Source organism: Vigna unguiculata, chromosome 7 (genome assembly GCF_037176805.1).
Source record: "Vigna unguiculata cultivar grain cowpea cultivar isolate G323 ecotype 2 chromosome 7, ASM3717680v1, whole genome shotgun sequence".
Lineage (NCBI taxonomy): Eukaryota > Viridiplantae > Streptophyta > Magnoliopsida > Fabales > Fabaceae > Vigna > Vigna unguiculata.
Window position 1 is genome coordinate 31,837,183 of NC_140798.1, and position 15,074 is coordinate 31,852,256.

The 15,074-nt window shown below is 36.7% G+C and overlaps 3 protein-coding genes across 5 annotated transcripts; 2 read left to right on the top strand and 1 right to left on the bottom strand.

The window, feature by feature from the left end:
• The first annotated feature begins 1,164 nt into the window (after positions 1-1,164).
• Positions 1,165-6,868, top strand: LOC114192684 (phytochrome A-2). Of its 3 annotated transcripts, XM_085675620.1 has the most exons (6): positions 1,165-1,591; positions 1,913-1,928; positions 2,250-4,342; positions 4,686-5,502; positions 5,973-6,263; positions 6,479-6,868. In XM_085675620.1, the coding sequence occupies exons 1-6, from the start codon at positions 1,471-1,473 to the stop codon at positions 6,687-6,689; spliced, it is 3,549 nt and encodes a 1,182-aa protein (XP_085531746.1). In that variant the 5' UTR covers positions 1,165-1,470; the 3' UTR covers positions 6,690-6,868. The 3 variants fall into 3 exon arrangements, with proteins under 3 accessions (XP_085531746.1, XP_027938266.1, XP_027938267.1); XM_028082465.2 differs by lacking the exon at positions 1,913-1,928 and having other exon boundaries at positions 1,378-1,643; positions 2,278-4,342; XM_028082466.2 differs by lacking the exon at positions 1,913-1,928 and having other exon boundaries at positions 1,405-1,643; positions 2,273-4,342.
• Positions 6,869-7,679: 811 nt separating this feature from the next.
• LOC114191611 (Glutamyl/glutaminyl-tRNA synthetase, class Ic) lies at positions 7,680-11,635 on the top strand. The gene is made up of 6 exons (XM_028080899.2): positions 7,680-7,946; positions 8,488-8,584; positions 8,804-8,957; positions 9,275-10,398; positions 10,573-11,040; positions 11,231-11,635. The coding sequence occupies exons 1-6, from the start codon at positions 7,807-7,809 to the stop codon at positions 11,447-11,449; spliced, it is 2,202 nt and encodes a 733-aa protein (XP_027936700.1). The 5' UTR covers positions 7,680-7,806; the 3' UTR covers positions 11,450-11,635.
• A 1,430-nt stretch (positions 11,636-13,065) lies between these two features.
• LOC114190445 (germin-like protein 5-1) lies at positions 13,066-14,632 on the bottom strand. Its single transcript, XM_028079332.2, has 2 exons — positions 14,475-14,632; positions 13,066-13,791 (listed from the first exon to the last, which is right to left on the bottom strand). Exons 1-2 carry the CDS (start codon positions 14,584-14,586, stop codon positions 13,247-13,249), a joined length of 657 nt encoding a protein of 218 aa, XP_027935133.1. The 5' UTR covers positions 14,587-14,632; the 3' UTR covers positions 13,066-13,246.
• Positions 14,633-15,074: the final 442 nt, after the last annotated feature.

The window sequence follows — 15,074 nt, forward strand, 5'->3', positions numbered from 1 at the left end:
TAATTAAAGACAACCGGACCAATGCCAAAGGCATGATTGTTGCCTAAAATAAATGGCAATCCTTCAAACAGGTGTTCATTGATTCAACATACTATTTTTACGTTTCTATTATAATTTAAAATTAAAAAGAAATAGGTCGAGTAAGTTCGGTTGGGAACATGCAGTTTGTTGTTTTATGAATAAAAGGAAAAGCAAATAAATTATTTAATGAAAATAGTATAGCTATTAAATAAGGAAAGGAATAAAATAAGAAGAAACCTTAAAGGGTAGGAAAATGACTAGATTCAGAGAAATGTTGTGCAGACCCTACAGTGCAAGATTACAGCGTAACACGGCATGGGCTTATTTGTATGTTTACGTCAGTTATGGTTGTGATGATCCTCACCCAGTCACGCACACACTGTGCCTTGAATTCAAACCCAGAATGTAGCATGGAATTCAAACCATTCTTTTTTCTTTTTTTCATTTTCTTTCTTACTTTATAGTCTTACACACACTCTCACAGCAGCTGCAGCATGACACAGCTTTGAGGAGTGCACGTGACACCCATAACTCACTTTCTTGTTCTTACTATTATTATTCTCTTTCTCTTCTCATCTCCAAACCCAAGGTATGGGACGGCTATCCAATCACAGCGAATTACCCCACAAATATTAATAAAAAAATGACCATTCTTTCTTTCACTCTACGCACTCCTTTTCATTTGCTGATTCATTCACCAATAGCGAGTGACATTATTATATATACTTGGACTGCATCTCCCCGTAAGAGTTAAAAAATTGAATGAGATTTTAACACATGAAATATGGGTCTAATTGGGGGGCACGATGAAATCCGAAATGGAAGGTGAGTGTTGAAAGGAAGTGATGAAGTGAAAGAAGGGGGCAACGGGCGTAGTAAAACCTCCCATCCATGATCCACAACTGTCCTTATTGTCTGTTTTAGTGAACCAACAACAACGCCAAGCCCACTTGCACATTTTACTTACTTTTTTTATCATTAATAAATGCACACTTTCTCACACACAATCTGAACTTTTGTCCCTGTAAAACCAAATCTAATTCTTTTTTCTCACAACTCAATGCTCAAATCTTTTTTTATTAATCTCTATACTGTAAATTTTTTATCTTTTATGTAAACCATGAATCTTTGTTTGCAACTCTAACCTACTGTTCATATACTTTCTAACAGTGTTTAAATGTCATACCCACTCACCTGGCTTGTTTTATCGCTTTTAACATATAACAAGGGGAAAATGATAGTGTTATTCTAAAATAATAAATGTTCATCTTTGTTTATTGGCCACTCATAAATATCGGAAGCATTTAACTGTTGAACGAATAATGATGATTTTGTTTAGTGTTTTTTCTTTTATTATTTATTTCAGTCTGAGTTCGTTCCCCAGTAACTCCCACATTCACATTCACATGGTTGTGGAAGTGGGTACTATAAAAATGATATCTTTATGGCATGGCGGTCCCTGGTCACAGTTGTGGTGAGTTCGAAGAAGGAGTTGGGTTACACGGAGAGGAAGGGGAGACATGGGTGTTGCTGCCCACACCTCTTTTCTTTATTTTAACCCTTGACTTCTGTTATCTTCATTGCTTCCTTCCTTTTGTTCTTCTCACTCTTTCCCTTTCGAGGTTCGTTTCCTTCCACGATTTCTTTTTTCTCCACTCTCTGTTCTCCTGATTTTACTTTTACCTTTCCCCTTCCTCCTCCTTCTATGTGCTATCCCCGTATATGCTATCCTATTGACTTTGCTCCTTTTAACGTATGTCATGGGTGTCTGTTTTTTCAGCTTAATATGTTATTGTTTTACAGGAATTGTTTTGTCGGCTCTTAGTTCTTCTCTGTATTGACTGTATTGACGTACAGCGTGATCAATTTTCTTGAAAATTAAGAATAATAGTGTCCAGTTTTATTCTATCTATAAGCATGTGGAGTTGGATGATTGGGTTGTTGTTGTTCAGAATTTGCATATGCTCTAGAGAAGAGATGAACAATAACGATGTGAATCTATTTACGTGAGGTGTGGGGATTGCTGGTATTCTGTGATTGGGTAATAGAATAAGTTATTAGTGGTACGTTAGCCTCTGGAGACTTTGTCATATTGGAAAGGTTTTGGAATTTTGTTCTTCTCCTGTTGAATTGTTACATGAGCAGGAGCGGAGAGATTGGCATTGGAGTAAATCAATATTAGATTTAAGTTGTTTTCCGAGGTTGTTATATGATTCCAATTAACTTACGCTTGTTATATTTACATTTGAAGTGCAGTTTGAAGTGAAAATGTCTTCCTCGAGGCCCAGCCAATCGTCCAGCAATTCGGGGAGATCAAGACATAGTGCTAGGGTTCTTGCCCAGACAACTGTAGATGCAAAGCTCCATGCAACTTTTGAGGAGTCTGGTAGTTCCTTTGACTACTCCAGTTCGGTGCGAGTCTCTGGAACAGCTGATGGAGTCAATCAACCAAGGTCTGATAAAGTTACGACAGCTTACCTCCATCACATACAGAGAGGAAAGATGATTCAGCCTTTTGGATGTTTGTTGGCTTTAGATGAGAAAACATGTAAGGTCATTGCATACAGTGAGAACGCTCCTGAAATGCTGACCATGGTTAGTCATGCTGTCCCCAGTGTTGGTGACCACCCTGCCCTTGGCATTGGCACTGACATAAAAACTTTGTTCACAGCACCTAGTGCTTCTGCATTGCAAAAGGCTCTGGGATTTGGGGAGGTTTCACTTCTTAACCCGATCCTTGTTCATTGCAAGACCTCTGGGAAGCCCTTTTATGCGATTATTCATCGAGTTACTGGCAGTTTGATCATTGACTTTGAGCCAGTCAAGCCTTATGAGGTTCCCATGACTGCAGCTGGTGCCTTGCAGTCTTACAAGCTTGCTGCCAAAGCAATTACCCGATTGCAATCTTTGCCTAGTGGAAGCATGGACAGATTATGTGATACAATGGTTCAAGAAGTTTTTGAGCTCACAGGCTATGATAGGGTGATGGCTTATAAATTTCACGATGATGACCATGGGGAGGTGATTGCTGAGATAACAAAGCCGGGCCTTGAGCCATATTTGGGTTTGCATTATCCAGCCACAGATATTCCCCAGGCTTCACGCTTTTTATTTATGAAGAACAAGGTCCGTATGATAGTTGATTGTCATGCAAAACACGTGAAGGTTCTTCAAGATGAAAAACTCCCATTTGATTTGACTTTGTGTGGTTCCACCTTGAGGGCTCCTCATAGTTGTCATGCTCAATACATGGCAAACATGGATTCAATTGCTTCCCTGGTCATGGCAGTTGTAGTCAATGATAACGAAGAAGATGGGGATACTGATGCTGTTCAGCCACAAAAAAGGAAGAGACTTTGGGGTTTGGTAGTTTGCCATAACACTACTCCCAGGTTCGTTCCCTTTCCTCTTAGGTATGCTTGTGAATTTCTGGCTCAAGTATTTGCCATCCATGTGAACAAAGAAATAGAGTTAGAATATCAGATTATTGAGAAGAATATCCTGCGCACACAGACACTCTTGTGTGATATGCTGATGCGAGATGCACCCCTTGGAATTGTATCACAGAGCCCTAATATAATGGATCTAGTGAAATGTGATGGAGCAGCCCTCTTATATAAGAACAAGTTATGGAGGTTAGGAGTGACACCAAGTGAATCCCAGATAAGAGAGATAGCTCTGTGGTTGTCCGAGTACCATATGGATTCCACAGGTTTGAGTACGGATAGCTTGTCTGATGCAGGCTTCCCATCGGCTCTTTCTCTGGGTGATGTTGTGTGTGGAATGGCAGCTGTCAGAATTACTTTGAAAGACGTGGTGTTTTGGTTTCGGTCACACACTGCTGCAGAAATCCGATGGGGTGGTGCAAAGCATGAAGCTGGAGAAAAAGATGACGGAAGGAGGATGCATCCGAGATCGTCATTCAAGGCTTTCCTTCAAGTCGTGAAGGCAAGGAGCTTGCCGTGGAAGGACTATGAAATGGATGCTATTCATTCCTTGCAGTTAATACTGAGAAATGCATTCAAAGATACTCCGGGTACAGAGTTACAGACAAATGCAATTAATACAAAACTAAGTGATCTGAAGATCGAAGGGATGCAGGAACTGGAAGCAGTTACAAGCGAGATGGTTAGGTTGATTGAAACAGCAACAGTGCCTATTTTGGCAGTTGATGTCGATGGCCTGGTAAACGGGTGGAACATAAAAGTTGCTGAGTTGACAGGTCTTCCAGTTGGTGAAGCTATTGGAAAGCATTTACTCACACTTGTTGAGGATTCTTCAACTGATAGGGTCAAGAAGATGCTTGACTTGGCACTGCAAGGTATGTTCTTTATCCATCTTATTCTTTTTCATACACTTATTTTCTTTATTTTTCAAGCCCTGTCATCCATAAGCAAAAGCTTTAAAGACGAGTTAGTTTGTGTCTTTTGTCTATTATGTTTCCTAAAGCCACCCATGAATGTTGCATTGATTGAGAATTCTCAGAAGAAAGGTGTCTTGTTGACAGTTTCTTGAGAAGAAATGGAACACCCTAGGATTGTGTTCATTTATATTTTTTGGGTCTCGGTGGGAGGAATTGGTGCAATTTCTCTGATACAATGGGATTAGATTATTTTAACGTGCTTTTGCATATTTTTAAATTGTTGTTTTGTTCTGTTAATTAGGTGAAGAAGAGAAGAATGTTCAATTTGAGATCAAAACTTTCGGGTCAAAGATGGATTCTGGTCCTATTAGTCTAGTAGTAAACGCTTGTGCAAGCAGGGATCTTCGAGACAATGTTGTTGGTGTTTGCTTTGTGGCTCATGATATAACTGCTCAGAAGAATGTAATGGACAAATTCACCCGTATTGAAGGTGATTACAAGGCAATTGTACAGAATCCCAATCCATTAATCCCGCCAATATTTGGCACAGATGAATTTGGCTGGTGTTGTGAGTGGAATCCAGCTATGTCAAAGTTAACTGGATGGAAGCGAGAGGAGGTGATGGATAAAATGCTTTTGGGAGAGGTTTTTGGGACCCAGATGTCTTGTTGTCGACTAAAGAATCAAGAAGCTTTTGTTAATTTTGGCATTGTACTTAATAAAGCCATGACTGGTTCAGAAACAGAGAAAGTTGCTTTTGGTTTCTTCGCTCGGAATGGCAAGTATGTAGAGTGCCTGCTTTCCGTGAGTAAGAAGTTGGACGTAGAGGGCCTAGTTACTGGGGTCTTCTGCTTCTTACAGCTAGCTAGCCCAGAACTCCAACAAGCATTGCATATTCAGCGTCTATCTGAGCAAACTGCCTTGAAGAGATTGAATGCATTAACTTACATGAAAAGGCAGATCAGGAATCCTTTATGTGGGATTATATTTTCCCGGAAAATGTTGGAGGGTACTGAATTGGGAACAGAACAGAAACAATTTCTGCACACTAGTGCTCAGTGCCAGCGGCAACTTAGCAAAATTCTTGATGATTCAGATCTTGACAGCATCTTAGACGGGTATGATATGTGAATATTGTTATATTTTCCCCTTATTTTCAAATTTATGTGATGTCAAGAGTTTATCAGGTGGAGCTCCTATTAAAGCAAAGAAGTTCAAATTTGAAACCTCATAGAAACTGAAGACTACAAAGCTAACCTCATTCATGCAAATAAACTCCAAAAAAAATGTACTAGTATAACACAATTGATATTGGGTGTTTGTCATCGTGTTTTGTTTATCTCATAGTTCTCGTTATGTAGTTTTGTCATGCTCTTTTAGGGTGTTACCTATATAGAATATTCAATTATACGCATTTTTGAGAGAAGGCATAATCAAAGATGGATGCTTACTTTTCACTCACGCTGTGCTTTAGTGCTAGATTAATTTGTGTGTTAATAATTATCAAAAAATACAGTTTCCCTCATTTATTTGTCTTGGCATCTTTCCTTAACAGTTTTATAAATCTTCTCTCCCTTATGTTTAACAGTTACTTGGATCTTGAGATGGCTGAATTCACTCTGCATGAAGTAATGATTGCCTCCCTTAGCCAAGTCATGACAAAAAGTAATGGAAAGAGTATCCGAATAGTCAATGACGTTGCAGAACAAATCGTAATGGAAACTTTATACGGTGATAGTCTAAGGCTTCAGCAGGTCTTGGCTGACTTCTTACTTATTTCCATCAATTTCACACCAAATGGAGGCCAGGTTGCAGTAGCAGGCTCGCTAACCAAAGAACAGTTAGGGAAATCGGTCCATCTTGTCAAGTTAGAGCTCAGGTAACTGTTATATGCTTAATAATTTGATTCATCTTGATATTGTACTTGTACTCAAGTACTGTGCATTTATGTGATTTAAATGGCCGGAGAAAACAGTACATGTACTGAGGCATGATTAACATAAAGAACTTGCATTATAAAATTATTTACAGCTCAACTTAGTTTGCATTACCACATAAAGATCTAATCAGTGTTTTCTTTTGGTATTTATGTAGCATAACACATGGTGGGAGTGGGGTGCCGGAAGCATTACTGAACCAGATGTTTGGAAATAATGGACTAGAATCGGAGGAGGGTATGAGCCTACTGATCAGCAGAAAGCTGCTGAAGCTTATGAATGGAGATGTTCGCTATCTAAGGGAAGCAGGGAAATCAGCTTTTATCCTCTCTGCTGAACTTGCTGCAGCCCATAATTTGAAAGCTTAAAGTTTTGGAAAAGAATAAGATGATGCAACACAATCTGTTTTGTATATCATAAAGAGGATGGAGCTAGAAATTAATTGCATCCAATGTAACTCTTTATTTGTTTCACGTTTCTTTAACTACTTCTTGTAACGAACGTTGTAGATAATGTATTATTAATCTTATTCTCATTCCTTGATCTATTCTGAGTCCAGTTTTTCTTTCTTTATTCCTTCAGCAAACAGCAATCATCATGAATCATTTGTTGCAGAATAGAACGTTAAAACCTCTCCTGCTTTTTAACTTTACTTTTTACCCATGGTTTTTGACGTAACCTCAATCTGCATGCAGCCGTATAAGTTGTCTTCAATTTGTTGGTTTGTACACAGACTACATGTTTATATTTGTCCACACAGTTTTATTTATGGGTTAGTCTTGTTTCTTTTATCTAGCGAGTACGTTGTACAACAGTACAAGTAATGATGATTCACATTAATGGCCAAAAAGAAGCTGGAAAAAAACAGTTGAAATATTTTGGACATAAAATAAATTCACTTGAACTTGCAATAAGCATAAACTAATAAATTGCATGGTTTTAAGTTTTATGAAAAAGGATGTTATAATAAAAATATTTTAGTCTTGTGATCTAAACATAGGGTAAGACTTTTATTTGTTTAAATCTCTTTCATTTCCTTAGCATTCAAAATCCCCCCCCCCCCCCCCCCCCCCCCAATTTTTTAGCATTAAATATTTTGCACTAAAACTCCAACAAAAAGAGGAGAAGGAAACTAGGTAAGGCTTGGCCAGTGCATTGAAAATTTGTAATATTTTGACTAGAATTTCCAAAACTAGGTGCTGAAATGGAAATGTTGCGTTTAAAGTAAAATCACTTTTCTCTTCATCTCAAGATGATGAAAATTTTTCAATGGGCCAAGCCTTTCGAAAATCAGGAGTAGCGGGCTCGGGTTCAAAAACTCCCAGTTGGATAAAAGAAAAAAAAAAGTCAAAATTGGAATGTAGAAAAGTGAAGATAAAAAACCAAGTTTTCTTCAACACCATAACACCTTAACCTAGACGAACCTATTAAGGAGCAATCAACAAAGTTCTGTGTAGTGTCTATTTAGTGTTAATCTAGCGTAGTATGGACATCAAAACCTTTGCTTTCGCTGCATCTTCTCCGCCGTTACCAGTAATCGCCGCTGCCAGGCTCGCCGGAATATCTCCCTCGATCGATACCTCTCTCTCTCCCGACTCGGCCCCTACATTTCTCTTCTCCGATGGGTACATTTCCGATCTCCGCTCTATTTGTTTTTTTCTGCAAATTCTTCAAGTTTTCGCATCCCCAAAGTTCATTTCTCCGAAGTCTTCAACTTTTCACACCCACTTTGTTTATTTCTCGGAATAACAACTAGCAACACTGCTTAAATGTTTCGATATAAATAATCAGAAACGTTGTATTTTCTATGTGCGTTGAATTTCGTTTTCAATCTTGATGATTGGCAATTTTTTAAAATTGAATTTCGGTGCTCCCACTTTGTGTAGGATCGACAATTTTGGAGCCATGGTAAACATTTAGTACGCTTATGTATTGTGATGTGGGTTTTAAGTCTCATGAATTTCATTTCCGTGTGGTTACCGTTTTAAATGGATAGTGGCAATGTTCAATTTGGTTTCTGTGTCTATTGTACTAATAATATCCCTAAATTGAAGGGAGATAACACAAGGGTTTATGTGGTGGCTAGATATTAACCCGTATTCTTCTACAAGCAGTGCACCCTTGTCTGCTATCTATTATTTGTTGATGAGTGCATTTACTTTGCAGGCTAAAGTTGCGAGGAACTTTTGCTCTTCTACGTTATATTGGGCGGGTTGCTAGTCTTCCCAATTTCTATGGGCAAAATGCTTTGGAATCTAGCCAGGTGATTTTCTTTGTGTAACATAATATCGTAATGCATGAAGTCCTCGAAGATGTTTTAGTGAAAATGGAAAGATGAGTATTTTAAAAGACAAATATATTGTGTTGCATTAGATTAATCTCTTGAATTGTTTTTCAAATAAGTCCTTTTGTGCGAATCCTTTTACTTCTAGTTATAAACTCACTATCATCTTTTTTCTTCATTTCCCTTCTGCCTTTTCAGATTGATGAATGGCTGGAGTATGCTCCTATCCTCTCATCAGGCCCTGCTTTTGAGAATGCATGCAAATATATAGATGAGTACTTGGAGAAGCGTACATTTTTGGTTGGTTATTCATTGTCAATTGCAGACATAGCAATCTGGGCGGGCCTTGCAGGTAAAGATTTTTAATAACGTCTATTTTTTACACAATCTGCCTATGGAAGCGAAAATCATGGTGTTTATGATTGCACTTTGAGGTTATGGCTATGCTGTATCCATGCCAACAAACTAACAGGATCTACTAGGTTTAGTGTGTGGATGTGTCTGTTGAACATAGGAACTATATTGTGGCCAATAATTTTACATAATGCTGTGGCAGTGTATACCCAAAATACATCTCTTCCATTTCTCTATTTTTATCATGTTAGCTTGGCAGCCAATAGGTTATTACCCAGTATTCAGATAGATTCTATTTTTGCTATTGTTTTGCAGGTACTGGAAAGAGATGGGAAAGTCTAAGGAAGTCAACGAAATATACAAATCTTGTACGATGGTTCAACTCAATAGTGACAGAACATGGTACTGCCTTGAATGAAGTCACGTCAGCATATGTTGGCAAAAAAGGATTGGGAGAGCCAACAGCAAACAAGTCAAAAGACCAGTCCGTAATCACTGATAGAGCGAAGAATGTGAATGGGGCTGTATCTGAGATCCAGAAGGGAGTAAGCAAACCTTCAGCAGAAATAGATCTTCCAGATGCTGAAGTTGGAAAAGTCCGCGTGCGATTTGCGCCCGAACCAAGTGGCTATCTTCATATTGGACACTCAAAAGCAGCTCTGTTAAACAAATATTTTGCTGAGAGATACCAGGGCCAGGTTATTGTGCGTTTTGATGATACCAATCCTGCTAAGGAAAGCAATGAATTTGTGGACAACCTGTTGAAAGATATTGATACTTTGGGTATTAAATATGAAGAAATTACGTATACATCAGATTACTTCCCCGAGTTGATGGAAATGGCTGAAAAATTAATTCGCCAGGGTAAAGCATATGTTGATGACACTCCACGTGAACAAATGCAAAAGGAGAGAATGGATGGCATAGAATCCAAATGCAGAAATAACAGTGTAGAAGAGAACTTAAAATTGTGGAAGGAAATGATTGCCGGAACAGAGAGGGGCTTGCAGTGTTGTGTCCGGGGCAAGTTGGATATGCAGGACCCCAACAAATCACTTCGAGATCCTGTTTATTATCGTTGCAATCCAATGCCTCATCATAGAATTGGATCCAAGTATAAAGTGTATCCAACTTATGATTTTGCTTGTCCATATGTTGATGCTAGAGAAGGAATCACACATGCCCTCCGATCAAGTGAATACCATGACCGCAATGCTCAGTATTACCGCATTCAAGAGGACATGGGTCTTAGAAAAGTTCTTATCTATGAATTCAGCCGTTTGAATATGGTCTACACTCTCCTCAGCAAACGAAAGCTTCTATGGTTTGTACAAAATGGGAAAGTTGATGGATGGGATGATGCACGATTTCCTACTGTTCAAGGAATTGTGCGAAGAGGTTTAAAAATTGAAGCGCTGATACAGTTTATTGTTGAGCAAGTAAGTAGAAGTTCTTGCTTTCATTTACTAAATAAAGAAAAAGGATGCATTCTCTTTCAGATTAGAAATGATGAGTAGAATTTGTTTATCAATTGCTGTCCTTTTTTTGTGTGTGCATTCTTGTATTAGTCATATGCTTAAGAATATTGATGATTCTTCTCTGATACTATACAGGGTGCATCAAAAAATCTCAATCTTATGGAATGGGACAAGCTCTGGACCATTAATAAGAAGATTATTGATCCTGTCTGTCCTAGACACACTGCTGTCATTGCAGACAAACGTGTGTTGTTGACTCTCACTGATGGTCCTGAGAAACCATTTGTCCGCATCATACCTCGACACAAGAAATATGAAGCTGCCGGAGATAAAGCTACAACTTATACTAAAAGGATCTGGATTGACCATGTTGATGCAGAGTCTATATCAGCAGGTGAGGAGGTAACGCTGATGGATTGGGGAAATGCCATAGTGAAGGAAATAGAGAAGGACCAAGATGGAAATATCACAGGGTTGAGTGGTGTTTTGCATCTTGAAGGATCTGTGAAGACAACCAAATTGAAACTCACTTGGCTTCCTGAGATAGATGAACTAGTTAGCCTGACATTGGTGGAGTTTGATTACCTAATTACAAAGAAAAAGGTATGTGTTCATCCAGTTGTTTCAGCCCATTGGTTTCTATCGCTAAAAATTTAGGAAAGAGAAATTAAGAAAAAACATAGGTGTTGTTTGGTTTGAAAAAACGATTGTTTTTGGGTAAGAAAATATGAAAAGAATAAAAGTTGTTTCCAATATTTCCTACAGAATATTTCATGTTATTGTTTGACTGCAGCTTGAAGAAGGAGAGGATTTCATTGACGTGCTTAACCCATGTACCAAAAAGGAGACTTTAGCATATGGAGACTCCAACATGCGAAATCTTCAGCGTGGAGATGTATTGCAGCTTGAGAGGAAGGGATATTTCAGGTGTGATGTACCCTTCATTCGCCCCTCACAACCCATTGTGCTATATGGAATCCCTGATGGCAGGCAGCAGACAGGTTCGAAGTGATATTTTTGACCTTAAAACTGTTTGGAACATAATCCACTTTCAGACTCAGCATTGTTGGTAATGAGGATAACAATTTTGTGGAACTATTATGTTTACTAGGGCACTGTAATATGTTTTGTAAGCAAACAATTGTAAGTGGATTTTGACTAGCAATTGGATAAGTCTTTGTTTCTCTTTTGTGACAAATTGCTGTAGCCTTTATGAAAATGCTTCTACTCATTTGCCGAAACAATTGACTTGATAGCTTAGTATGTTATCCTCTCTGTTTTTTCAGAGGAAAGAAAAGAAGATAAGAAAAAAGTAAACAAATCTGAGTGAGGATATTAAATGTGAGAAAAATTCTGAATTTTTATTTTTTGAAGTTAACTTAATTATCTCTCTTAACTAAAAAAATGTATCGTTCTTATTGTTTATTTGTTTTGTTCATCAAAATAGATTACTAAGAAATGTTTGTGAGTAGGGTTTTCTAGACAAAAAGGTTTTTTTTTGGGAGGTTTTGAATTAAGAAAGCTATATAACAATAAAAATATTATGACATAAGTTTGCTGTAGTTTATTATATTATTTATTACAAATAAAAAGTTTGACGCCGTTCCTTTCCAAAATTTTATTTATTACCTTGTGATGATTTACAGAAGGAAATAGTGTTATTTAGCTGTCACTCTTAATTTTTGTTTATTTTAATAAAAAGTGAGAAAGAAAAATAAAATCAAAATAATTTCATTTAGCGTAGCGCATATTATAAACAAACTAGAAATTGAAAGCAGAAATTATTTTAAAATCAATGCTTGAAATACAATAGTAACTTAAGGAATTAGTATAAATGCCGTTAATATTACTCCAACACCACTTTATTGCTATAACGGTAGAGACACAATAATGAAAGATGGTTGTGTTATAATCATGGAGCTTTCAACCAAAATATTTCTAGATAAAGTATTTTTTTTCATTTTTTATAAATTATATAGTTAAATTTATATTTAGGTCTTCTATTTTTTTATTGATTGTTATGATTAAAATCATAGCATGCCTGTTTCCATTATTCTAAGTGGTAATAAGGATTTGTTGAAACAACTAAATTTCCGGCGACTAAAGTAAATCATAAGATACTTTTTGGAGGACTATAATCAAATTAATTAAATATATCACCATAAAATGGTAATGATTTAAACATAAAATTTGGCAATAAAATATATTAACTTAATTAACAGGCTACTTTTGGTTTACCCTAACGGATGCAAAGTCACTCATCAAGATTGTGTAGATTAAAATATTAGATACTTTAATTTTGAAAATTTTGAAAATTCCATCACTCTAACCTTGTCATGTCAGTTTTTTAATTTTTACCATTACTAAGTACTAAAATATATTTGTTTTTACAAATAATAAAAGACTTTTCAAATTCTACATATTAAAATAGTCTATCTGTAACAATTGAAAACCTAATTTAAGATTTGGTTTGTGCAATTGGATAACATAATATCTGTGACTCAGCTAGTTCTTGTGGGATCCATTTACCTATTATATGGTTACGTATTAACTAATGGATAAGTAAAGGTAAAGGTAAAGGAAAAAGAAAAAGAAAAAGAAAAGTTTAAAGCATAAACACGAACAATCTACACGTAAGAAGTCATAAACCTATAAACCTTTATTTTTAGGTTTTAGTTCAAAATACCAATAACCGGAAATGTAATATCTTTCAAATTTAAATTATTAAACAAATTATCTTCACATAGTTTTCAATTTTTCAGAAAGAATGAATAAGGTGTATTTATTGTTTACAAGACGCAAGATAGCTTCAGTTCTTAGGTGCAAGCCTGGTCTTGATTTTCTGAACCTCTTTGGTTCCGACCTGGAAGGTCTTGGTCAAGACATGGTCCGGAAGCGAAGGTGTGGCAGCAAACAAGGTTGTAGCAACGGACTGTGTCCCAGGAAGTTGGCTGTTGAAGGCTGAAATGACAGCAGCAGGGACGTTGGCATTGTTCTGTTGGAAGTGAACCAAGCCTTTGGGAAACACAAAGATGTCACCTTTGTTAATGGTCTTTGATATGAGGACATTGGAAGTGGTTATGAACCCTACATCTAGTTGTCCTTCAAGCACAAACACAACCTCAGTGGCACGAGGGTGAGTGTGAGGAGGGTTGATACCATCTGGGGCATAGTCGATCCTTGACAGAGACACACCAAGTGTGTTCAGTCCTGGCACTTTTTCAACATTGGCTCCAGTTACTTTGGACCCAAAGGTGTTGTTGGTGGATCCTTCTTTGGCTAGAATGCTGGAGAAGAAATCTGCGGCATTTACCTTAGATGCTTCTTTGCACGTGAATCCATTCACTTTCACACCTGTTTTTTTGTCACAGTCACAACCACACTGATTAATTATTACCATTAGAGTTAAGTAGAGTAATGACATTTTTGTTCATACAGTTCAAGTCTTTTTGTGGCTATCCGGAACATGCTAAGGTACATAAACATTAATAATAAGTGTGTGCCTTACACAATTGTGAATAATGTACAGTGTTAAGGTTGTTTTTAGAAGAAATGAAAACAAAGGAAGTATTCACGTGTGATGATGAGTTGATGAATGCAGAAAAGAGACAAATAAAAATTAATCATGTAAGTGGGAATGCTATTATACATTTGAGTTAAAATGATTAAACACTGGAGTCAGGACAAAGCAAAATTAAAGTAGTAGGTAGAAGTGTAATGTCTTGGACAGTGATGTTGAGTTAGGTGTGGTTTGAAGAGAATCAATCGAAGCAAAGAAAAATAATTCAAGAGTGAAGAGAAAAGATCAAATATAATTATTCAAAGAGGAAAAACTAGAAACAGAAAAAGAGAGGAGGAAGAGAGATATTTCATTGCATGTCTTAAAAAAAAAAAACTGGAAATTTATCTGCATACTGAGTTTTGTGTCAGTAACTCTTCATTTTCTTCCATTTCAAACTGAAGTGTTGGGTAAAATTGAGGAAAAAACTAAAATTTTGAGATCCAAAATATAAAAAGTGATTTTAAAGGAGGAGAACCTGAGGAAAGGTCAGCGACACAGAGGTCTTGAAGAAGGTCAGGATCTGATGAGACGGCGGTGGATAAGAGAAGAGGCGATGTGAGGAGAAGAAGGAAGTTGAGGAGCTTCATAGTTGGTAGTTGGAAAGTCTTGGGAAGATCAACACTAATATTTATAGCATCACAGACACAGAAAATAAAAAAAAATGGGGTATTTATTTATTTCTTCATCTTTTGGGAACATCCCTGTTGTTTCTTGAATTTAAAGAAAAGTTACAACAAAATTTGCTTTCCTTTGCTTTACTTCATTAATCAAATTCTAAGTACTTTCAGAATTCATTTTATCAATCAAATGTGTTTCTTTGACACATTAACGGAACATATTTAATCTATAAATGTATTACGAAGTATAAATAGCAAGTTTTTTACATCTCACGCATTTTTATTAATTTACATACAAGATTTAAAAGACACATTCTTTTACTTCACTAAAAGAAGAAACTAATCTACCTACTAATGTTGAGACGTTTACTTTTCCTACATGACATCACAACAATTCCTTGTCACATCACACAAGATATTAATTTATATACTAATAATAATAATAATAATAATTCAAA

Bases quoted from the DNA above. Each gene is read 5' to 3' on its own strand.
- LOC114191611 (XM_028080899.2), top strand. From the start codon at position 7,807: ATGGACATCAAAACCTTTGCTTTCGCTGCATCTTCTCCGCCGTTACCA. The intron at 8,585-8,803 runs GTGATTTTCTTT...CTGCCTTTTCAG, and splicing joins ATGCTTTGGAATCTAGCCAG to ATTGATGAATGGCTGGAGTA. The intron at 8,958-9,274 runs GTAAAGATTTTT...ATTGTTTTGCAG, and splicing joins AATCTGGGCGGGCCTTGCAG to GTACTGGAAAGAGATGGGAA.
- LOC114192684 (XM_085675620.1), top strand. From the start codon at position 1,471: ATGGCGGTCCCTGGTCACAGTTGTGGTGAGTTCGAAGAAGGAGTTGGG. The intron at 4,343-4,685 runs GTATGTTCTTTA...TCTGTTAATTAG, and splicing joins GCTTGACTTGGCACTGCAAG to GTGAAGAAGAGAAGAATGTT. The intron at 6,264-6,478 runs GTAACTGTTATA...GTATTTATGTAG, and splicing joins CTTGTCAAGTTAGAGCTCAG to CATAACACATGGTGGGAGTG.
- LOC114190445 (XM_028079332.2), bottom strand. From the start codon at position 14,586: ATGAAGCTCCTCAACTTCCTTCTTCTCCTCACATCGCCTCTTCTCTTA. The intron at 13,792-14,474 runs GTTCTCCTCCTT...ACAAAAAAACAG, and splicing joins TGTCGCTGACCTTTCCTCAG to GTGTGAAAGTGAATGGATTC.